Here is a 17,773-nt window from a genome sequence, read left to right as displayed (position 1 = left end):
AAAAAAAAAAAAAAAAAGTATGACCCAGCAATAAACTATCTTAAAAAACCTCACTTCAAATCTAACTTATAAGCAGGTTCAAAGCAAAAGAATGGAAGAGCAAGGTCCCAACTTCAATCTCCAGTCCCCCCTCAAAAAATGGGAAAGAGATATCATGAAACATTAGTCAAAAAAGGCCCAAAAGGCAAGAGTGGCTACGTTGATGTCAGATAAGATAGACTTCATAGCCAAGGAAGTTACTGGGGGTGGAGGTCTTATATAATAAAAGAGTCAATCCACCAAGAAGTCATAACAATCTCTGTCAAACTATGTGAAACATGGGCTGGGGGTTTAGCTCAGTGTTTCTACCACCTGCCTCGCAAGCATGAGGACCTGAGTTCCATCCCCAGTACAAAAAATATGTGTGTGCGTGTATGTGTGTGTGTATGTGTGTATGTGTGTGTTGTGTGTGAAGCAAAACCAGACAGAACTGAAGAAGAAGCAAATACATAATTATGGTTGAAGACTTCAATACTCCTCTCTCAAAACTGATATAAGAACTAGACAGAAAATCAGAATTCAACAATACCTTCAACAAGACTTAATCAACATTTATAGAACACTGCATCCAACAACAGTCGAATATACATTCTGTTGAATTTCCTACAGTGTGTATGTCAAGATAAATCATATCCTGGGCCACTATACAAGCTCAACAATTTTTAAAAGAATTAAAGCCATATGGAGCCAGGCATGGTGATACATGTCTGTAATCCTAGAACTCAGGAGGCTGAGGCAGGAGTATCTCTGTGAGTTCGAGGCCAGCCTGGACTACATAGTGAAACCTTGTCTCAAAAAACTTTTTTTAATTATATGGAGTGTGCTTTTCAACCACAAATGGAATTTTTTTAAATGGACTTGATAACAGGTTTTAAAAATCTGTAAACACTTGGAAATGAAAGAACACATTTGTAAATAATCCACAGGTCAAAGAGGAAATCACGCACACAAAAAAATTTAAATACTTTGAACTAAATAAAAATGATAATACAACATGTCAAAATTCATGGATCACAGCTAGAACTGTGGTGACAGGAAAGGTTATAGCACTAAATTCATACATTCAAAAAGAAGAAATTTTATTTTTTTTTTTTTTTTGTTACTGGGTCCTTGTGCTTACAAGGCAGGCCACCGAACCGCTGAGCTAAATCCCCGGCCCTGAAGAAAAATCTCAAATTAATAGTCTGAGTCGTTACCCCAAGAGTTTAGTAAAAGAACAGCAAAATAAATCCAAAGCAAGAGAGGAAAGAAAGAAAGACACAAGTAGAAATTAATGAAACAATAGAGAAAGTAGGTGAAATAAAGAACTGGTTCTTTGAGAGATCAGTAAAATTGACAGTCCTTGACTGACAAAAAAGAGAAGAAATAATTACTAATATCAGGAATGGAACTGGAATCATTACAGACCCTACAGGCATCGAATGGGTAAAAGTATATTATTTTTAAAACTTCACATGTGAATTTGACAATTCAAATGAAGTGAAACTGGAGTTAAGAAAACTGGAGTCACAATTTAACAAACTCCAGAAGGGAGATCTCCAGGATCACGTGGCTTTACTAGAGAATCCTACCAAATGTTAAAAGAAAAATGAACAGCAGTGCTACATTATCTCTTCAGGAGAACAAGAGACAAGAAAGCTTCTCCATTATTGCATGAACTGATATTACCCAGGTACCACCAAAGACAGTATGACAAAGTAAAACAAAAACTAAGACAAATACCTCTTACGAATATAGATGAAAAATCCTCAACAAAACACCAGCAGACACAGCAATATATAAAAAGAATTAAAGTGTGATAAAAGAGTTTAGGGATGAAAGGCTGGTAAAATATTCAAAAATCAGCTATTAACCAACTAAGGAAGAATCATTTGATCATATTGATGCAGAAAAAGTGTTTGACAGAATTCAACTAGAAGTTTTAGCTATAGTCGTAAGGCAAGAAAAGGGAACAAAAAGCACACAGATTAAAAAAAAATATTTTCTATGTAAAAGAATCCCAAATTATCTTTAAAAACCTAGAACTAATAAGTAAGTTCAAGGTTAAAGGATACAAAATAAATATACAGAAGTATGAGTTATATTTCTATATATTAGTAATGAGCGCATGGACCCAAATTTAAAATAAAGTATTACAATTACTCAATGTTCAAGTGTAAATCAAATAGACGTGTGCAGGGCTTGTAGGCTGAAAACTACAAAATACCGAAGAAAGAAACCAAAGAAGCCAGGCATGGTGGTATGCACCTGACTTCTAGCTCCTCAGGAGAGTAAACAGGAGGATGCAAGTTCAAGGCCATTCCCCCATCCAAAAAATAAGTAGATGAATAAGTGAAAATCTAATGAATAAAAGGATGGCATATCATGCTCACAAACTGGAAGAGTTAGTATGAAGTTAATGTACAGGTTTAACAAAACTCCTGTGAAAAGTCTCAGCCTAATTTTTATGAATATAAATGAGATTATTCTAAAATGTAAAGGTGAGAGAGTGAGAACAAGTAAAAAGAATGATTTTACAAGGAAGAATAATGTGGGAGGAATAGATATGCACAATTTCCAGGTTTGTATGGCTATAGTAACCAAGACTGATATTGGTAGAGGAATAGACACATAGGTTAATGGAACAGAATATAAAATCCATAAATAGATCCACACAAGTATATCAACTGATTTTTTTTTTTTTCTGGTACCGGGGATCAAACTCAGGACCTTGCTCTTGCCAGGCAGGCGTGGTGCCACTGAGCCACCCCACCTGAAATTTTTTTTTTTTTTTTGGTACCAGCGATGGAACTCGGGTCCTTGTGCTTTCAAGGCAGGCCGCAGAATCACTGAGCTAAATCCCTGGCCCACACCAGCTGATTTTTGACAAAAATACCAAACCGGTTTAACAGAAGAAAAACGGCATTTTCGATAAGTGGTGCTGGAGCAAGTGGGTTCCCATAAGCAAAGCAAAAATCAGACGAGGGACCTCAAGCTAAGTCTCGGGTCTCTACGGGAGAGGGAAGTGGAGGGCCCTGAGAGGTGGTCGTGAGGGAGGATAGGCCGTATGGGCTCCGGGTGCACAGGCTCTGGGACTCCTCACCCAGTAACCCAAGGTGGGCACCGGCGCGTGTGCCCCACCGACGGAATAGTGCACCTGACTCGTGACTCACTTGTCTCCGTCCCTCTTTAAACCCTTTCTTTCTTTTTGCTCCTTCCTTCCTTCCTCTCTCTCTCTCTCTCTCTCTTCTGATGTAGACTGGCGTTTCACCATCCTCTGGCCTTCGCTTACACAGAATGCCTCAACTGTCATTTCAGCATTCCTTCCTTTCTCTCTCTCTCTCTCTCTCTTCTGATGTAGACTGGCGTTTCACCATCCTCTGGCCTTCGCTTACACAGAATGCCTCAACTGTCATTTCAGCTTTGCTTTCTTTAATACAGATTGAGAAATCAAACATTTAAGAAAAAAATCTGACTGCAGTGTCTCATTTCTGTATGATTTTCCCCCTTTTTCCAGTTGTCTCACTAATACGTGATTTGATAACAAAATTGTTAAGCAATGTACTGTTAGGGAAGCTTTCCAAATAGCAACATTAGTTTTCCCATCGTATTTTGCTGGTTTGTGTAACATTTAGTTAAATTATATAAGAATAATACGTGCAGCTGGCATGAACAGGCTGAGTAAAAACAAATGACTCTTGGTAAGCGCGCAGTTCAACCACGTGGGGAGCAGAACCTCCTGGTGTCGTAGCCGTGAGCATTCGATGAGCCATGAGTGGAAACCAGTGGGTTTTACGAAAGATTCACAATGTCACTTAAGCCGGTGAGCCAGGTAAAGGCAGGTTGTTTTAAAACTTCTACCTTAATGTCAGTAATAATGACTAAAACTTCCTGAGTGTTTTCTTGGTGCCAGGCACCATGCTAACTGCTTCTAAACGTATCTCAATCACCCCCCAAAGAAATAACACCAACATAGTAACAGCAGAACCACAGACCGGTGAGGGAGCTTTGGCCGAAATTCCCATTTCCACCTCGACCTTGAGTGGATCAAGCACGGTGGGTTCAGACTGGCACCCGGCCGGGCCAGGGGAGCCTCGATCCCAGACCTCCCACATTCTCTTCCCTGCGGCAGCGGCATACCCTGCACCTCAGAGCTGCCGTAAGGGCCTGGCTCTTCACTGGCGGATGTGCTGCTGCTCCCAGCTCCCTGTCTGTCTTGGCCTCTCTTTCTTGCTCCTGGTGACTCTCAGCCATAGAAGAGGCTGTGCTGGTTTGGGGCTCCCCGTGAACCCTATGAAGCCCTGCTCCCTGATGCGCATCTGCTCCTGCTCAGCAAGGCTGGAGCGGGGTCTCTGGGGGGCTTGACGTCCTCGGTCCAGACTGAGATTGCGGCAAACTGTCCTCTGCCCCACTCCTTGGAGGTGAGGCCCAGCTCCTGAACACCACGGTCTGCTGCTGGACTCCGCCCAGGGCCCGAGCAGATTCCCCATTTCCTGCACGGTGTTCTCTGCCCAGCATTCTTTTCCTTATCTTTCTTCTCTGGCTGTTTTTATTTATCCTCTGGATCACAGCTCAGTGTCCCTCCTAGGAAACTCTCCAACTCCGTATCTGTGTCTGGTGTCTCTTTAGTTCTGACACGAACTCCTTACCTGTAGATCTCCTGCTCTGGACTCTGAGCCCCAACACCAAGGCCATGTGCACTGATGTGTTTGCTGTGTCGTAGGTGCTCAGTAAATGTTGTTTATGTAATGTGTTGATCAATAAACACTCGAAAGTCTAAGCAACTCCTCACGTCCCACTGCTGTCCTCTGACCATGCAGAGCAGAGTGCCGCTCGCCCCCAGCCCCGGAGTGAGCCGCCCCTCGCCCCACACTCCGCTCTCCCTGTGGGTTCGTTCTTCCTGCTCTGGCTTCCACGTGGATGAGCACACTCGAGGACAGACTAGGTTAGGGGGCCACGAAGTCAAGGCGGGTTTATTCTCACAGTGCGCACATCAAGGCTGGGCTAGTTTGCATTGTCATCTCTCGTGGACCTAGGCATTACTTTTGAAAGTCCTTTGGGTTTTCGTGTTAATTTCGATGGCTAAAATCTGTTACATTTGTTTAACCTCCTGTTCCCCAAATTATTTGACTAACTACAGAAACATTTTCTTTTCTTTCTTTCTTTTTTTTTTTTTTGCAGTACTGGGGAATTGAACTCAGAGGAAAAGCATATGCAAAGGCCCAGAGGCAGGAACAGAGGCCCAGTAAAGTAGGACTACAGTGAGGAAAGGGCACGGAAGAAGAGCTATGTCGTGCTGGCCTCACAGGTCAAGCTGACATTTTGAATTTTATCCTAAGAGCACTGGGAGCCAAAGAAGGGACCCCCCGCAACCTAGCAGGGACAATGCAGGAGCAGTGGGCTAATTAACTATATGGCTTTTTATAATAAGCCATTTCATTGGCACAGTACTTCGTGGTGTGCAAAACCCTTCGTCACCTTCAGCTGCGTCTCTTTCACAGCAGTCCTCCGAGGGAGATAGGTCAGTCTTTGTCCAGACGGGCACTCTGAGGCTCAGAGAGGCACGCGGCTCGCCCCGCACGCAGTGAGCCTGCCACATCACGACCGTGGCACTTCTCGGGCCAGTCACACAGAGAAAGCGCAGCGCTGCATGAGCTGGGCCAGGGTCTGTTTCCTTGCTGACGGGAGCCCCTTACTGAAGGGCTGCGCAGGGTAGTGGCTAACTGCCTGGGCCAACAGTCTGCCAAAGCAGATTCGAAGCCCAGCTTGGCAATTACTTACCAGCGAGGCGAGTCAGGCACATTATTTAACTTCTTCGACCTTCTCCCTCCCCGTGTGGAGAGTGGAACAACCGCACTCACCTCCTAGGGTTTCTGTGATGTTTGAATGAAATAATGTATGTGAAAGCATCTGACACATAGCTGGAGCTCAACAAATGCCATATATTTCGATCTTTAAAGAGAGATAATAGGTTGCTTGCTTTTTTCCTTCAGTGTTAGGAAGCTACGCCCCCCAGCCCCCTTTGATTTTTGCTAAGTTGTCCAGGCAGGCTCGAACTTACGATCCTCCTCCTCGGCCTTTCACATAGCTGGGATTAGAGGCATGCGCCACAGCCCCCAGTGCAGGCTTGCTTTTACTTTGGAGCTTAGGAGACAATGAAAGTGGAAGTTAAATGAGGCTCAAATCCCTTCATACTAGGGTTCATTGTTTATGAAATGGGTTGCGTCCCTCTGCAATTTGCAGACGTTCAAGATGGCATAGAGGACAAGTGCTCGGTTCTTCTCAGTGACAGCGCTCATGCTTAGAACGAAGTCTTTTCCGCTGACTCCCCTTCCTTCTAGACTGCAGCACGGAGTTCTACAGATGGCCATTTCCCCGGGAACTCGGTGCGAGGGAGGCTCCAGGTGTCCTCCCAGGTGGACGGTACGTGGTGGCCTTGAGAGCCACACGTGAGGAGCTGCCTGGCGGCAAGGCCCTGGGGAAGCAGCACCGAAGGGACCCGGAGACCACACGTCAGCCAGGACTCGTCCAGGGAGATGAGGAAGGCGTCTCGGAGTGCAGGGCAGGAGCCCAGAGCACAGGGAGCCTCTGTGGATCGTGACGCCCTGAGGGCTCCCTGAGGTCCCTGGCGGACTGTGAGGCTCCCACCCAGGGCAGTGTGCAGGACTCTCCGTCTGCCCTGGGCTCGACAGTGCTCTAGGAACTCCGTGTGGAAAAGGCGAACCTTGAGTTTTCCTGGCTTGGCATGGAATGTTTGACCCTAAAGATGGGCCTGCGAGAGATGGGTGGCAGATGGAATGGGGTCTCAGAGATAAGAGAGCTGCTGTTCAATCAACGATTCTCAAACATTCTTACCCTGACCCGCAGCCAGAAATACACATTGTATGGTGACCCAGCACGCGCGCACGCATGCACACACACACACACACACACACACACCTGAAATTAAAGTTGTATTAAGCAGTACCTACACTTAAGCATGTACTGCATTCTGCTATTTTATTCTCTATTTTGTTCTATTTCATTAAATTGATGTCATGACCTGCTAATGGATTGCAACTTGTACTTTTAGAAACATTGGTCTAATAGATGATGACTTGTCCTTGAAGATGTTGTTCATGAATGATGAAATTCAGATGAGTGATGCCCAAAGCTGAACGGCCTGATTATGTACTTTAAATGCTTTTAGCAGATCCAGAATCTGATTTTCTGTCATCTCTAAACATTGAAGTTGGAGATAGTCGAAACAGTAACAACATGAAGAATAGCTCTAGCACTTACTAAGAACCCAGTTGGTACAGAACTGGACTAGGCACTTAATTGGGATGAAAATCTAAATAACAAACACTGCCCTTCCTGGGGTTCATAATCTGAGCTTCATACCTGCTGGCTAACTCCTCCCCGTTCCTCCTCTGCCACCGTCCTAGGCTCTGACCCCTACTGTCCTACTCTCCACTGCCGTGTGGGTCCACGGCTTCAGATTCCACATGTGGGTGAGGCCATGAGGGGCTGTCTTCTGTGTCTGGCTTAGCTCCCTTCACCACGTCCTCCAGGTTCTTCCGTATTGTTGCTAGGGACAGGATTTCCTTCTCTTCCATAGCCAAACAATATTTAGCTGTGTACATCAACTTTTCTTTATCCAAATGTCTGTTGCTGGATTACTCCATATCTCAGGTTTACACTACATTTTTGCTATTGTGAATACTGCTGCAAGACACTTGGGACTGCAGATATATCTTTGTATTACTGATTGTATTTGCTTTGAATATATACCCAGGAGCAGGATTATGGAATCAAAATAGGTGTATTTGAAGTGTTCTCCAAAAAATAAAGGAAAGAGCCGGGCATGGTGGTGCATGCCCATAATCCCAGCACTCGGGAGGCTGAGACAGGAGCATCCCCGTGAGTTTGAGGCCAGCCTGGTCTACATAGTAAGTTTAAGGCCAGCCTGAACTACATAGTGAGACCTTGCCTCAACAAACAAAAAGAGGAAAGGAAAGAATAAGATAAAATGGAAGAGAAAACACAGAGCTTAGAAAGAACCAAATAGAATTTCTAGGAAAAGAAATGTTTAAATAAAATAATTCAGTGGAAGGGTTAAATAGTTGACAATACTACTGAAGAGAAAGTTTAGAAAATACCCAAAACACAACGCACAGAGTTAAAGTCATGGGCAATATGAAGGAAAGTCAAGGGACACTAAGAATAAAATAAGAGGGCCCAGTAGAGATACTAGAAATTGCAGAAAAAAAAAAACAGAAGAAGTATGTGAAGACAGGGTTGGGAAGAATTTTTCAGTATTGAATGCAGAAATGAGTTCTCAGTAAGAATGCAATTGGATATCTGAGAGGAATAAATGAAAATAGGCTTAGACTTAGACACACTGTGGGGAGACTGCAGAACATCAAAGACAAAAGACTTCAAGGCTACAGCAGAATGACAATCAGACAGGCAGAGCTTCTTGTTAGGAGCTACAGAAACCACGAGATAAGTAAGTATGCCCTCAAAATGCTGACGGAAAATAATTGTTTAAGAATTTAAAGTCTGGATATACAGATTTAACACAATCCTAAGGAAAATATTAAGTGAATTTTTCACAGAATTAGAGAAAACAATCCCAAAATTTATACAGAACCAGAAAAGACCCAGAATAGCAAAAGCAATCCCTGAGTAACAAGAGCAAGGGAGGAGGCGTTGCAATCCCAAAATTGAATTTATATTACAAAGCTACAGTCATAAAAACAGCACAGTACTGGCACAGAAACAGACATGAGGATCAATGGAACAGAGTAGAGGATGTAGAAACAACCCCAGGCACATGAAGCTACTGGACCTTTGACAAAGGAGCCAAAAATATACACTGGAGGGAAGACATTTTCTTTAATAAATGGTGTGGGGGAAACTGGCTACACACGTACAGGAGATTGAATCTAGACCCACATCTCTCACCATGTACTAAGCTAAAATCAAAATGGATCAAAGATCTAAATGTTAAAACAGAACTACTTTTTTTTTTAAAAAAAGAAATACTTGATCAGCTGGCAGATAAAAAAGGTGCAAGCTTTTTTTTTTTTTCTTTCTTTCTTTTTTTGGTACCAGGGATCAAACTTGGGACCTTGCGCTTGTGAGGCAGGCAGCAGAACCACCGAGCTAAATCCCCAGCCCAAAAGAGGTGCAACATTTGAAGATGTAGGTGTAGCAAGAACTCTCTGAACAAAGCCCAGTGGCACAAGAAGTAATACCAAGAATCAACACATAGGATCATATTGAATTAAAAAGCTTCTGTACAGCAAAGGAAACAACCACCAGAGTAAACAACCTACAGTTTGGGAAAAAACTGTCAGCTATTCCTCAGACAGAGGACTAATATCTAGAATATATAAAGAACTCAGAAAAGTTAGCCCCCCCATAAAAGACACAATCAAAAAATGGGCAACTGAAATGAATAGACTCTTCTCAAAAGAAGAAGTACAAACAGCCAATAAATACACACAAAAAAATTCAACATCTCTGGCCACTGGAGAAACGCTAAATAAAACAACAGTGAGATTCCATTTACTCCAGAAGGAAGGACGGTCATCACCAAGAAATCAAATAACAACAAATGCTGGTGGAGCTGCAGTGGGGAAAGGAATTCTTCTACATTATTGGTGGAGGTGTCAGCTAGCATGGAAATAGTACGGAGATGCCTCAGAAAACTAAAACTAGAAATTCTATTTGACTTAGCTATTCTTTTCTAGGGATCTTCCTGAAAGAGTTAAAGACATCATATTACAGTGCACACTCGTGTTTATAGCTAAATCCTGGAAGTGCCCTCTATGTCCACCAACAGGTGCAAGGGTAAAGAAAACATGGTATTGATACACAATGGAGCACTACTCTGCTGTAAATGATAAACGAGTCTTTTGTAGGAAAATGGATGCTCTTTGAGATTGTCATGTTGAGTGAAATAAATCAGACACACAAGTTTAAATATCACATGGTTTCTCTTCCATGAGAAACTCAAAATATAAATAAAGAGTATAGAGTATAGAGCCGGGCGTGGTGGCTCACACCTGTAATCCCAGCACTCAGGAGGCTGAGGCAGGAGGATCACTGAGTTCAAGACCAGCCTGGGCTGCATAGTGAGTTCCAGGTCAGTCTCAACTACACAGTGAGACCCTGCCTCAAAAAAAACAAAAACAACAACAACAAAAAAAAGTATAGTAAACAATAGATGATAGGAAGTGGGGAGATAGATCTTTTTCAAATGGGAAGGGATTCAAGAGATGGAGGGAGCGGGGAAAAGGGGAGGAGAAGGGAATGAAAAAATTAAAATCTGTTTGTTATGTACATGTACTAATGCCTCACGAAAAAAGTGATCATTATGTACTACAAACATACTAATAAAAAATCAAAAAAGAACTTAAAGTCTTAAACCAAAATAATTATCAATGAATAGAAAATGCAAATGCGAAGCGTGGTGGCAGGTAACACGCATAACCCTGGCTGCCTGGGATGCTGAGGCAGGGTGACTATGAGTTTAAGGCCAGGCTGGGCAACTTAACCAGATCTCGTCTCCCAGGAAATGAAAAGGGGATGGGGATACAGTTCAGTGTTAGAGTGCTTGCCTAGCGTGCACGAAGCCCCAGGTTCAGTCCGCAGTACTGGGCAGATAAAATAGGAAAAGTGAAATAAAGTCACAGAGAGTTTACTATTTATAGATCTTTGTTAAAAGAATTTCTAACACACGTATTTCAGAAAGAAGGAAATTGAGCCCAAAAGGAAAAACTCCATTAATAGAAATAATATCAAGCAAAGAAACTGGTAAATATGTACATAAATTTTAATAATAATAATGGCGATCATGATTCTTTTGAAAGAGCATAAAAGTATGATATAATTAAAATACTAATCAAATAACACAGAAGATAAAAGGCTCCATTCACATTCTAGGACCCTTTATCTGTTACAGAGAATTAAACCATAGGCTGGCCTTAGTCCTCACTAAGGAAACTACTGGTGTTTTCCACATCAGTCGACTAGAAGGTTTTTTAAAAAATAAAAGATTATTGGTGCTGTAGAAAACATGAACAAGGAAAAAGCAAAGAGAGGAAAGAGAGGAAGCAAAACAAAGCATGGTCAATGGAACACAGAAGGGCATCTGTCATACTTGTGCATGTGAGGAGTGGCCCAGTCAAGGAGCCCTTCAAATTGGATTTGTTTAAAAATCCAGGTCTAGGCTGTTCACAAAAGACTTGCATAAAGCATGAAGTCACAGAAAGGAGGAAAATGCAGATATAGAACAAGATATGCTGGGCAAATATTAGCCAAAAGGAAATTGCACTAGCAATATTGATATCAGCTGAAATGCTTGAAAGTTTTATTTTTCTGCGTACCCGTCTGCAGTACCTAGTGATCACATTCGTCGTAGCGAGTTGGTACCTGCGCATGACACTTCTCATTTTTTACATTCCCTTCCCCTCCCTCGCTTGCATCTCTTGGTCTCCTTCCCATTCTGATGAGACTGAGAGCAAAAGCATTCGTAGGGTCAAAGCAGGCATTACTTACTGATAAAAGGAAGAATTCCGTAAGAGGGCATGCTGGTCAGCACGCCTGGGCCTCTGCCGTGGCCGTGGACAGAGAGACAGCGCTGGGTCCCAGGCTTGTCACTGTCTGCAGGCCCGGCCCGTCATGAGCATGCAGACCGGTGCTCCTGGAGACACGTGCTGCTTTTCCTGTGTACGTCTGATGATTGTGGCGTGGCACCGGTACATGGTTACTGTACTTTTAATATTTGGATTTTGCAAAATCTAGGGAGAGAAGATGAAACTGTTAGCCAGAGCTCCCCAACAGTGAGAAAGGATGACAACAGCCGGGGCAGGGAAATTGCTCGGTCTTCTGTAGTGGCAAAAATACACAGGTTTGGGCCGGCAATTTAGCTCAGTGGTCCCACTTCCTGCTTTGCAAACGCAAGGTCCCAAGTTCGATCTCCTGTACAAACAAACAGCACACAGGATGGCTGCTGTGTTGCGGCATCTCTCCCAAACTCACTTCCGTGGTGGGAGAGACCTAAGAGGCTCTGGGACGTGAGGTCAGAATGGAGAGCTTGTGTGTGTTGTTTAGTGGATCAGGTGAAGCTGGATGAGGTTTACCATCCTCATGAGTTCCTACTTCTATCTGAGGATAGATCAGAATCTTGTGTCTGAGACATCAGAACTGGATCTTCTTGTACGTCATTGTTCTTCTAGGCTGTTTCCACTGTGTTGGTTCATGGGAGTTGGTAACAAGGCCTTCTGGGTCCCATCCTTCAACTCTGGCCAGAACACCATAGGACCAAGGCCCTTTCCTTGATAACAAAGTTGTTCTTTTCTTTTCCCCTGGCAGTGGGGTTCAAACTCAAGACCTTGGGCTTGCGAGGCGGGCATGGTGCCACTGAACTAAATCCCTGGCCCTAGCACTGTTCTTAAGAGCCTCTATCTACTCATCCTTGGGAGAGTGTGTGCGTTTATTTCTACGACACGCATCTCTTGAAGTATCTGCCTGGCTGGGCACATCCAGCCTCTTTGGAGGTAGAGTCTACTCTCCCCAACATTGGAGGTAGATTCCCTGAGCCACATTTGGTCTTAGTCGGTTGAAACAAGGTCAGACACCTCATGAAAAGTGAACTAATCAGATTCCTGCTTTGGGGATTTGGGAATTTGAACCAATAGGGGCTGAGACATAGGCACTTACAAGCAGAGTCATGCTAACAGCATCACGAAGGAGAAGCCCAGTGCTGCCAGGCTCCTGCCTGATTGCGTAAGAGTCATGGATATTCTCAATAAAAATATCTTTGTGCTTCAGCTAGCTCAGTTACTTCCTGCCCTTTGGAGCTCTGCTAACATGGATCACTTAAGGAAGAAGTCTCCCTTCATTACAAGGTGTCTCCTAGTGACTTATTTCACTGCTAGTGTAGAAGCTCTGCTTCACTGTGGCCTAAGGGCTTCGGCATGGCGGCGGATCGGCCCTGTGCAGAGCAGGGACTGCTCATCCCAGGTTCCCTCGCTGGCAGGCTCCGACCTGGGCCCCCCCTGTCTAGCAGGCAGCTTGGACTCCTTTTGGACCAGAGGCAGTAGGTACACCGTTAATAGCACCAGACCAAACAACTGGTAAACTACTCCAGGATTTTAAATGTGTCGAAAGAACAAACTGAGGCATCAGGGTGAGTGAGGGCTGTGAGTTTGCGTGCATTCTGGAAGTGCATCCAGGGGCAGGGCTCTCAGGGACACTGGTGATGCTTGGTCCTGTGGATTGTGTCCCTTGTGGACTCTGGTGTGCCTAAACTTGCTTGCACCTGTACTCCCCACACACCTGATTCACCTGTCCCTTTGGGTGGGATTCTCAGTGACCATGGAGGTAGCTGGTCCTGTGGGCATCTGATCCAGGAAACCAGAAGCCATCTTGTTACGTGGGGGGTGCTGTATAGGCCATAGAGCTACTTGGCCTTGTGGGGCCACAGGCACACCGGCTGCCGCTTGGTGTCACCACTTCTGTGGGCGCGGTCACCCTGGCCTGCCCAGCACCTCTGCTTCCCTCTTAGCAAGACTTCCTATGAGGAGCAGTGTCTCACATCCCGAGTGAACGCTTGCAGAAGAGTGCCAGCGAGCAAAGGGACGGGCACTGGTGGGATCAGAAAGTGCACGACTTTGCCATCACTACTCCAGGCAAGACCGTCCGCGGATGCTAAACTGCTGCGTGAAAGGTGCCCCAGGAACAGCGTCCAGTTTCCCCACAGATAACGTGTGAAACCCTGAGAAGGAAAAGTGCTGTTACAGCGTGAAGTTCGGCTGATACCATCTTAAAAGCGATCAAACTTGTCTTCACCAGTAGTGGTAGAAATGGAGGTTCTGTCCTCCCAGTGTGATGAGCTAAGGAGTACACACTGCCGAGGTGATGATGTTCCTGCCCCAAATGCTTAGCTTGAATTTAATCACGAGGAAACACCAGACAGGTCCAAACTAAGGGACATTCTGCCTGGGCTTTCTAAGTCCATGAAAGACGCAGAGGAAAAAAAGGGAGGGAGGAGGGAGGGAGGGAGCAAAAAGAGAAAAGAAAAAGGAAAAGAACCTGAGGAACTATTCCAGAATAAAGGAGAATAATGCAACTCAATTACCAAACACCGTGCAACATCTTGGGTTAGTGATGAGGGAGCTACAAAGGCTGCTGTTGGAACAATCCAGGGGTTTTGCATATGGAGTCTGCATTAGATAAATGTTAAATTTCCTGAAGGTGCAGGAAGTGTCATTGTTCTTAAAATATAAATGCTAAGATATGTAGGGGTGGAATGTCATTTTGTGAGCAATTAACACAGCAATGTTTCAGAAGGAGAAGGGGAAACGTGAGTAAATGTGAGAAATTGTTATAAATCAGTAAACTGTGACAGGGTATATGGTCGTTCATTAAGACAATAAACTACTGTGTAGGCTTAAGTTTTTCAAAATAAAAAGTTGGGAAATAAACAATTTTAAAATAAATTCAGCTACCCACAGTAAAATAATGGATTTAGTCAATGATAGTAAATGGCTGTTCCAATCATTAGGTAAAGAGCTGATGGAGGAAAAGGCTGAGAAGAACTTCTTAATGGATAGATCAGCCTGACAGCAACTAAACCCACTGATTAATCCTAATAGTATAAAGAGAAAGACAGTGAGAAATTATGCAGTCCTGATGTGATGCAAGAGAAAGTTCACACCACTTTTAAAACATTCTTGCCAAAGAAATTAGAAATCAAGCCTGATGTCAAGCAACTCTAGAATCTACCAATTTAAAGGGGCAAAGAAATGTATTAAATAATACCACAGGGGTACAATTGGCAAAATCCAAACCAAAGTAAATCCCATGGGACAAATGGCCCACATTTTCTTCAATAAATTGTAAGAAAACGGAAAGAAGCTGTGCACAGTGGCATGTTCCTGTAGACTCAGCAATTCAGGAGGCTGAGGCAGGAGGGTCGCTTGAGCCCAAGAGTTTAAGACCCGCCTAGACAATATAGTGACACCCCATCTCAAGAAAACAGAAGGGAAGAGGAAAGTGTAACCTATGGAGTAAAAGGAACGGAAGAGCCAGTCCATCACATACAGTGGGTGGTCTTGATTAGAACCTGATTTAGGAACATTTGAACTCTGAATGGTGACTTGATGAGAGTAATGACTTAGAGTTAATTGTCTTCATTTTTCTTTGAAAAACTTTTAAATTCTCACATAAAGATTGTATATATTTCTGGGTTAATGTGACATTTTGATATATTTACACATTGTCTTATATTCAAATTAGAGTAAACCTAGCTCATCAAATATTATTTCTTTGTGGTGAAAACATTCAAAATCCTAGCTTTTTGAAAGACAGATAAGTCAAATATTTATTGATAATATTTTGTTTTTGCTTTATTTTTATGTTTTGAGGTGAGGTCTCACTGTGCAGTTCAGGCTGGCCTTGAGCTCACAGCAATCCTCCTGAGTGCTGGGATTACAGGTGTGTGCCACCACACCCAATTTATTGATACTTATTAGATACATGATAGTGTTTTTGTTATGTTAAGAGTTCTTATCTTTTTTTTTTATTTTTGAGACAGTTTTGCTATGTAGTTCAGGCTGACCTTGAACTTAGTGTGTAGTCCAGGCTGGCCTGAAACTCATGGGGATCCTCCTGGTTCAGCCTCCTGAATGGTAGGATCACAGGCACATACCAGCAGGCCCAACAAAAGTCCATAACTTTTTTTTTTTTTTTTTTGGCACCAGGGATCGAACTCAGGACCTTACACTTGTGAGGCAGGTGGCAGAACCATTTGAGCTAAATCCCCAGTCCCGAGAATCCAAAACTTTTAACAGTATATCAAAATACTTGTGGATCTTGCAGATGAACCAATTGATGGCTGCGATTTGTTTCCAAACAATCCTGGGAAAGGGAGTAGGGGACAGTAGACAAAGGAGGTCAGTCGCATGTTGATAACTATTGAAAGAATAGATCTATTGAATTGTAAAAAGTTTTAAAACTAAACCCAAACCACATCTATATTTTCTCAAAGTGCTTCAGAAGCAGGCTGCCCACCGCTGGGAGAGCATCTGTCCCTCCCCAAGCAGGGCCTGCGTGCTGCCGAGCTGTCCAAGTCCTCTCCGAGTGTACACCACCCTGCCTGCATCCGGCAGCTTGTGGCCCCGCTCGGGTTAAGAAGCGGTGTTTGCACAAGTGAGAGGGCCAGCCTCGCACGGCAGAAGCGGCCAGATTGGATGTGCAGGTGTCTTTTTTGCTTTTTGAGGCTATGTTCAAGTTGAGGTAGGACATCAGAGGTCAAGGTCTCTCTCCTCTCTCCCTCTCTGAATCTAAGGCCTGCGAGAGCAGACGCCCATCCCGGGCCTTGTCCTTACTGCCACGGGTGTCCTGCGGCAGGGAGACAGAGGCCGACCGCTGTCCCACGCCTGGGCCCACCTTCTCCCTTCCGTCGTGCTCTTTTCTTCCCTCCTCAAGCCCCCTCCTTACCTCCATCCTCAATTCCCTGTCCTTTGCACCCCTAGCCACCCCAGATCAGGGTCCAAAAGGAGGACAGCTTTTACGTGGCTTATAAAATTCTATTATATCTGTATTCAAAACCTAGCAGCTGAGAAACACTGGTAATAAGCGTGTTATTAAGCGTGTAAATACACTTCCACTCCAGGGCCTCCGAGGGGAGGGCGGGCTCTCGGCCGGGGTATCTCTCCCACAAGTGAGACCCTTCTCACCAACCTCCAGCCAGAGCCAGACCTTGTGCCCAGGCCCAGCCTCCTGCAGTCTCCTGCCACCACCATCCTGCACAGCCCAAGCTCTTCGAGAAAGGCGGTGGCGGGTGGGGAGGGCTGAAGAAAAAAAACATTAGGAAAAAAACTCCCACCCAGAGAGCATTCTTTCTGCAGCACTCAGGAAAAAGGATGTCTCACAGGGGACGGGAAGGCGAAATTTTTTCACATCCAAATGGATTGCAATTTCCCTCCATTTAGCACCTGAAGGTAATTAGCTCGAAGAGACTGCCGAGTGCGAAACACGTTCACGGAACATTAACTCTCACACATTCTCCAGTTGCAGGGAATTAATAGGAAAGATTAAAGTTTAAAGAGAGCAAAATGCCATTACCTCGCCAGCCACCTCTCTCCGCGGCAGGATCCAGCCCCTGAAAACCTCCGGCCACTGCCTGGGCCCGGGGCGCAGGGCTCAGTCTCCAGCCTGGCCTGCTGGGGGACCTGGGTGAGCCCTACCTCTAGTGCTAGCCCGTGCTCCTGTGCACACACATGTGCGTCAGGTGACTCCCTGCCACCGCCTGAAATCGGGGGCGTTGGGAGCAGGTGGACTCCCCGACAGGCTGGTGCTCGGCGTGGAGGTGTGTCGAGGCCCGGGCAGGATGTGCCAGCAAGGGTCACGGTGTGGATGTGTCTGCGCCTGGAGCGGAGGGTGAGACCACCAGCTTGGCCCGTCAGGGGTGACAGAGGGTGGCACAGCCACCTGGGGAAACCGAGAGAGACAGGCGGGCCACAGACACACATGGCACATGCAGGCTCTCGCTGTCACACGTCACACACAGACAGCCTTTGCCGCTGTGCTTCTTCAAAGTTTATGTAGGCTTCAGATTCTGACGGTTTCTGTGTTGCTTCAAGATTTTAGGAAAAGAGAGACAGAGAGAGGAAGACAGAGAGCATGGGAGGGAGGGAGGGAGGGAGAGGGAGAGAGAGAGAGAGAGAGAGAGAGAGAGAGAGAGAGAGAGAGAGAG

At 44.8% G+C, this 17,773-nt stretch overlaps 1 protein-coding gene across 6 annotated transcripts in view; it reads left to right on the top strand.

The window, feature by feature from the left end:
• Hif1an (hypoxia inducible factor 1 subunit alpha inhibitor) overlaps nucleotides 1-17,773 on the top strand; it is an 83,727-nt gene that overhangs the window by 56,118 nt on the left and 9,836 nt on the right. Inside the window, exon 9 of one of the 6 annotated variants that reach the window (XM_010626365.3) lies at nucleotides 6,360-7,679. The exons of the other annotated variants lie outside the window; for them this stretch is intronic. Coding sequence (XP_010624667.1) covers nucleotides 6,360-6,458 — 99 coding nt within the window. The 3' untranslated portion in view covers nucleotides 6,459-7,679. Of the gene's footprint in view, nucleotides 1-6,359; nucleotides 7,680-17,773 lie in introns of those variants that run through there. 6 annotated transcript variants of the gene reach the window in all.

Source organism: Fukomys damarensis, unplaced genomic scaffold (genome assembly GCF_012274545.1).
Source record: "Fukomys damarensis isolate Sample0158 unplaced genomic scaffold, DMR_v1.0_HiC HiC_scaffold_8, whole genome shotgun sequence".
Classification (NCBI taxonomy): domain Eukaryota; kingdom Metazoa; phylum Chordata; class Mammalia; order Rodentia; family Bathyergidae; genus Fukomys; species Fukomys damarensis.
This window is presented reverse-complemented; position numbering and strand designations above follow the sequence as displayed.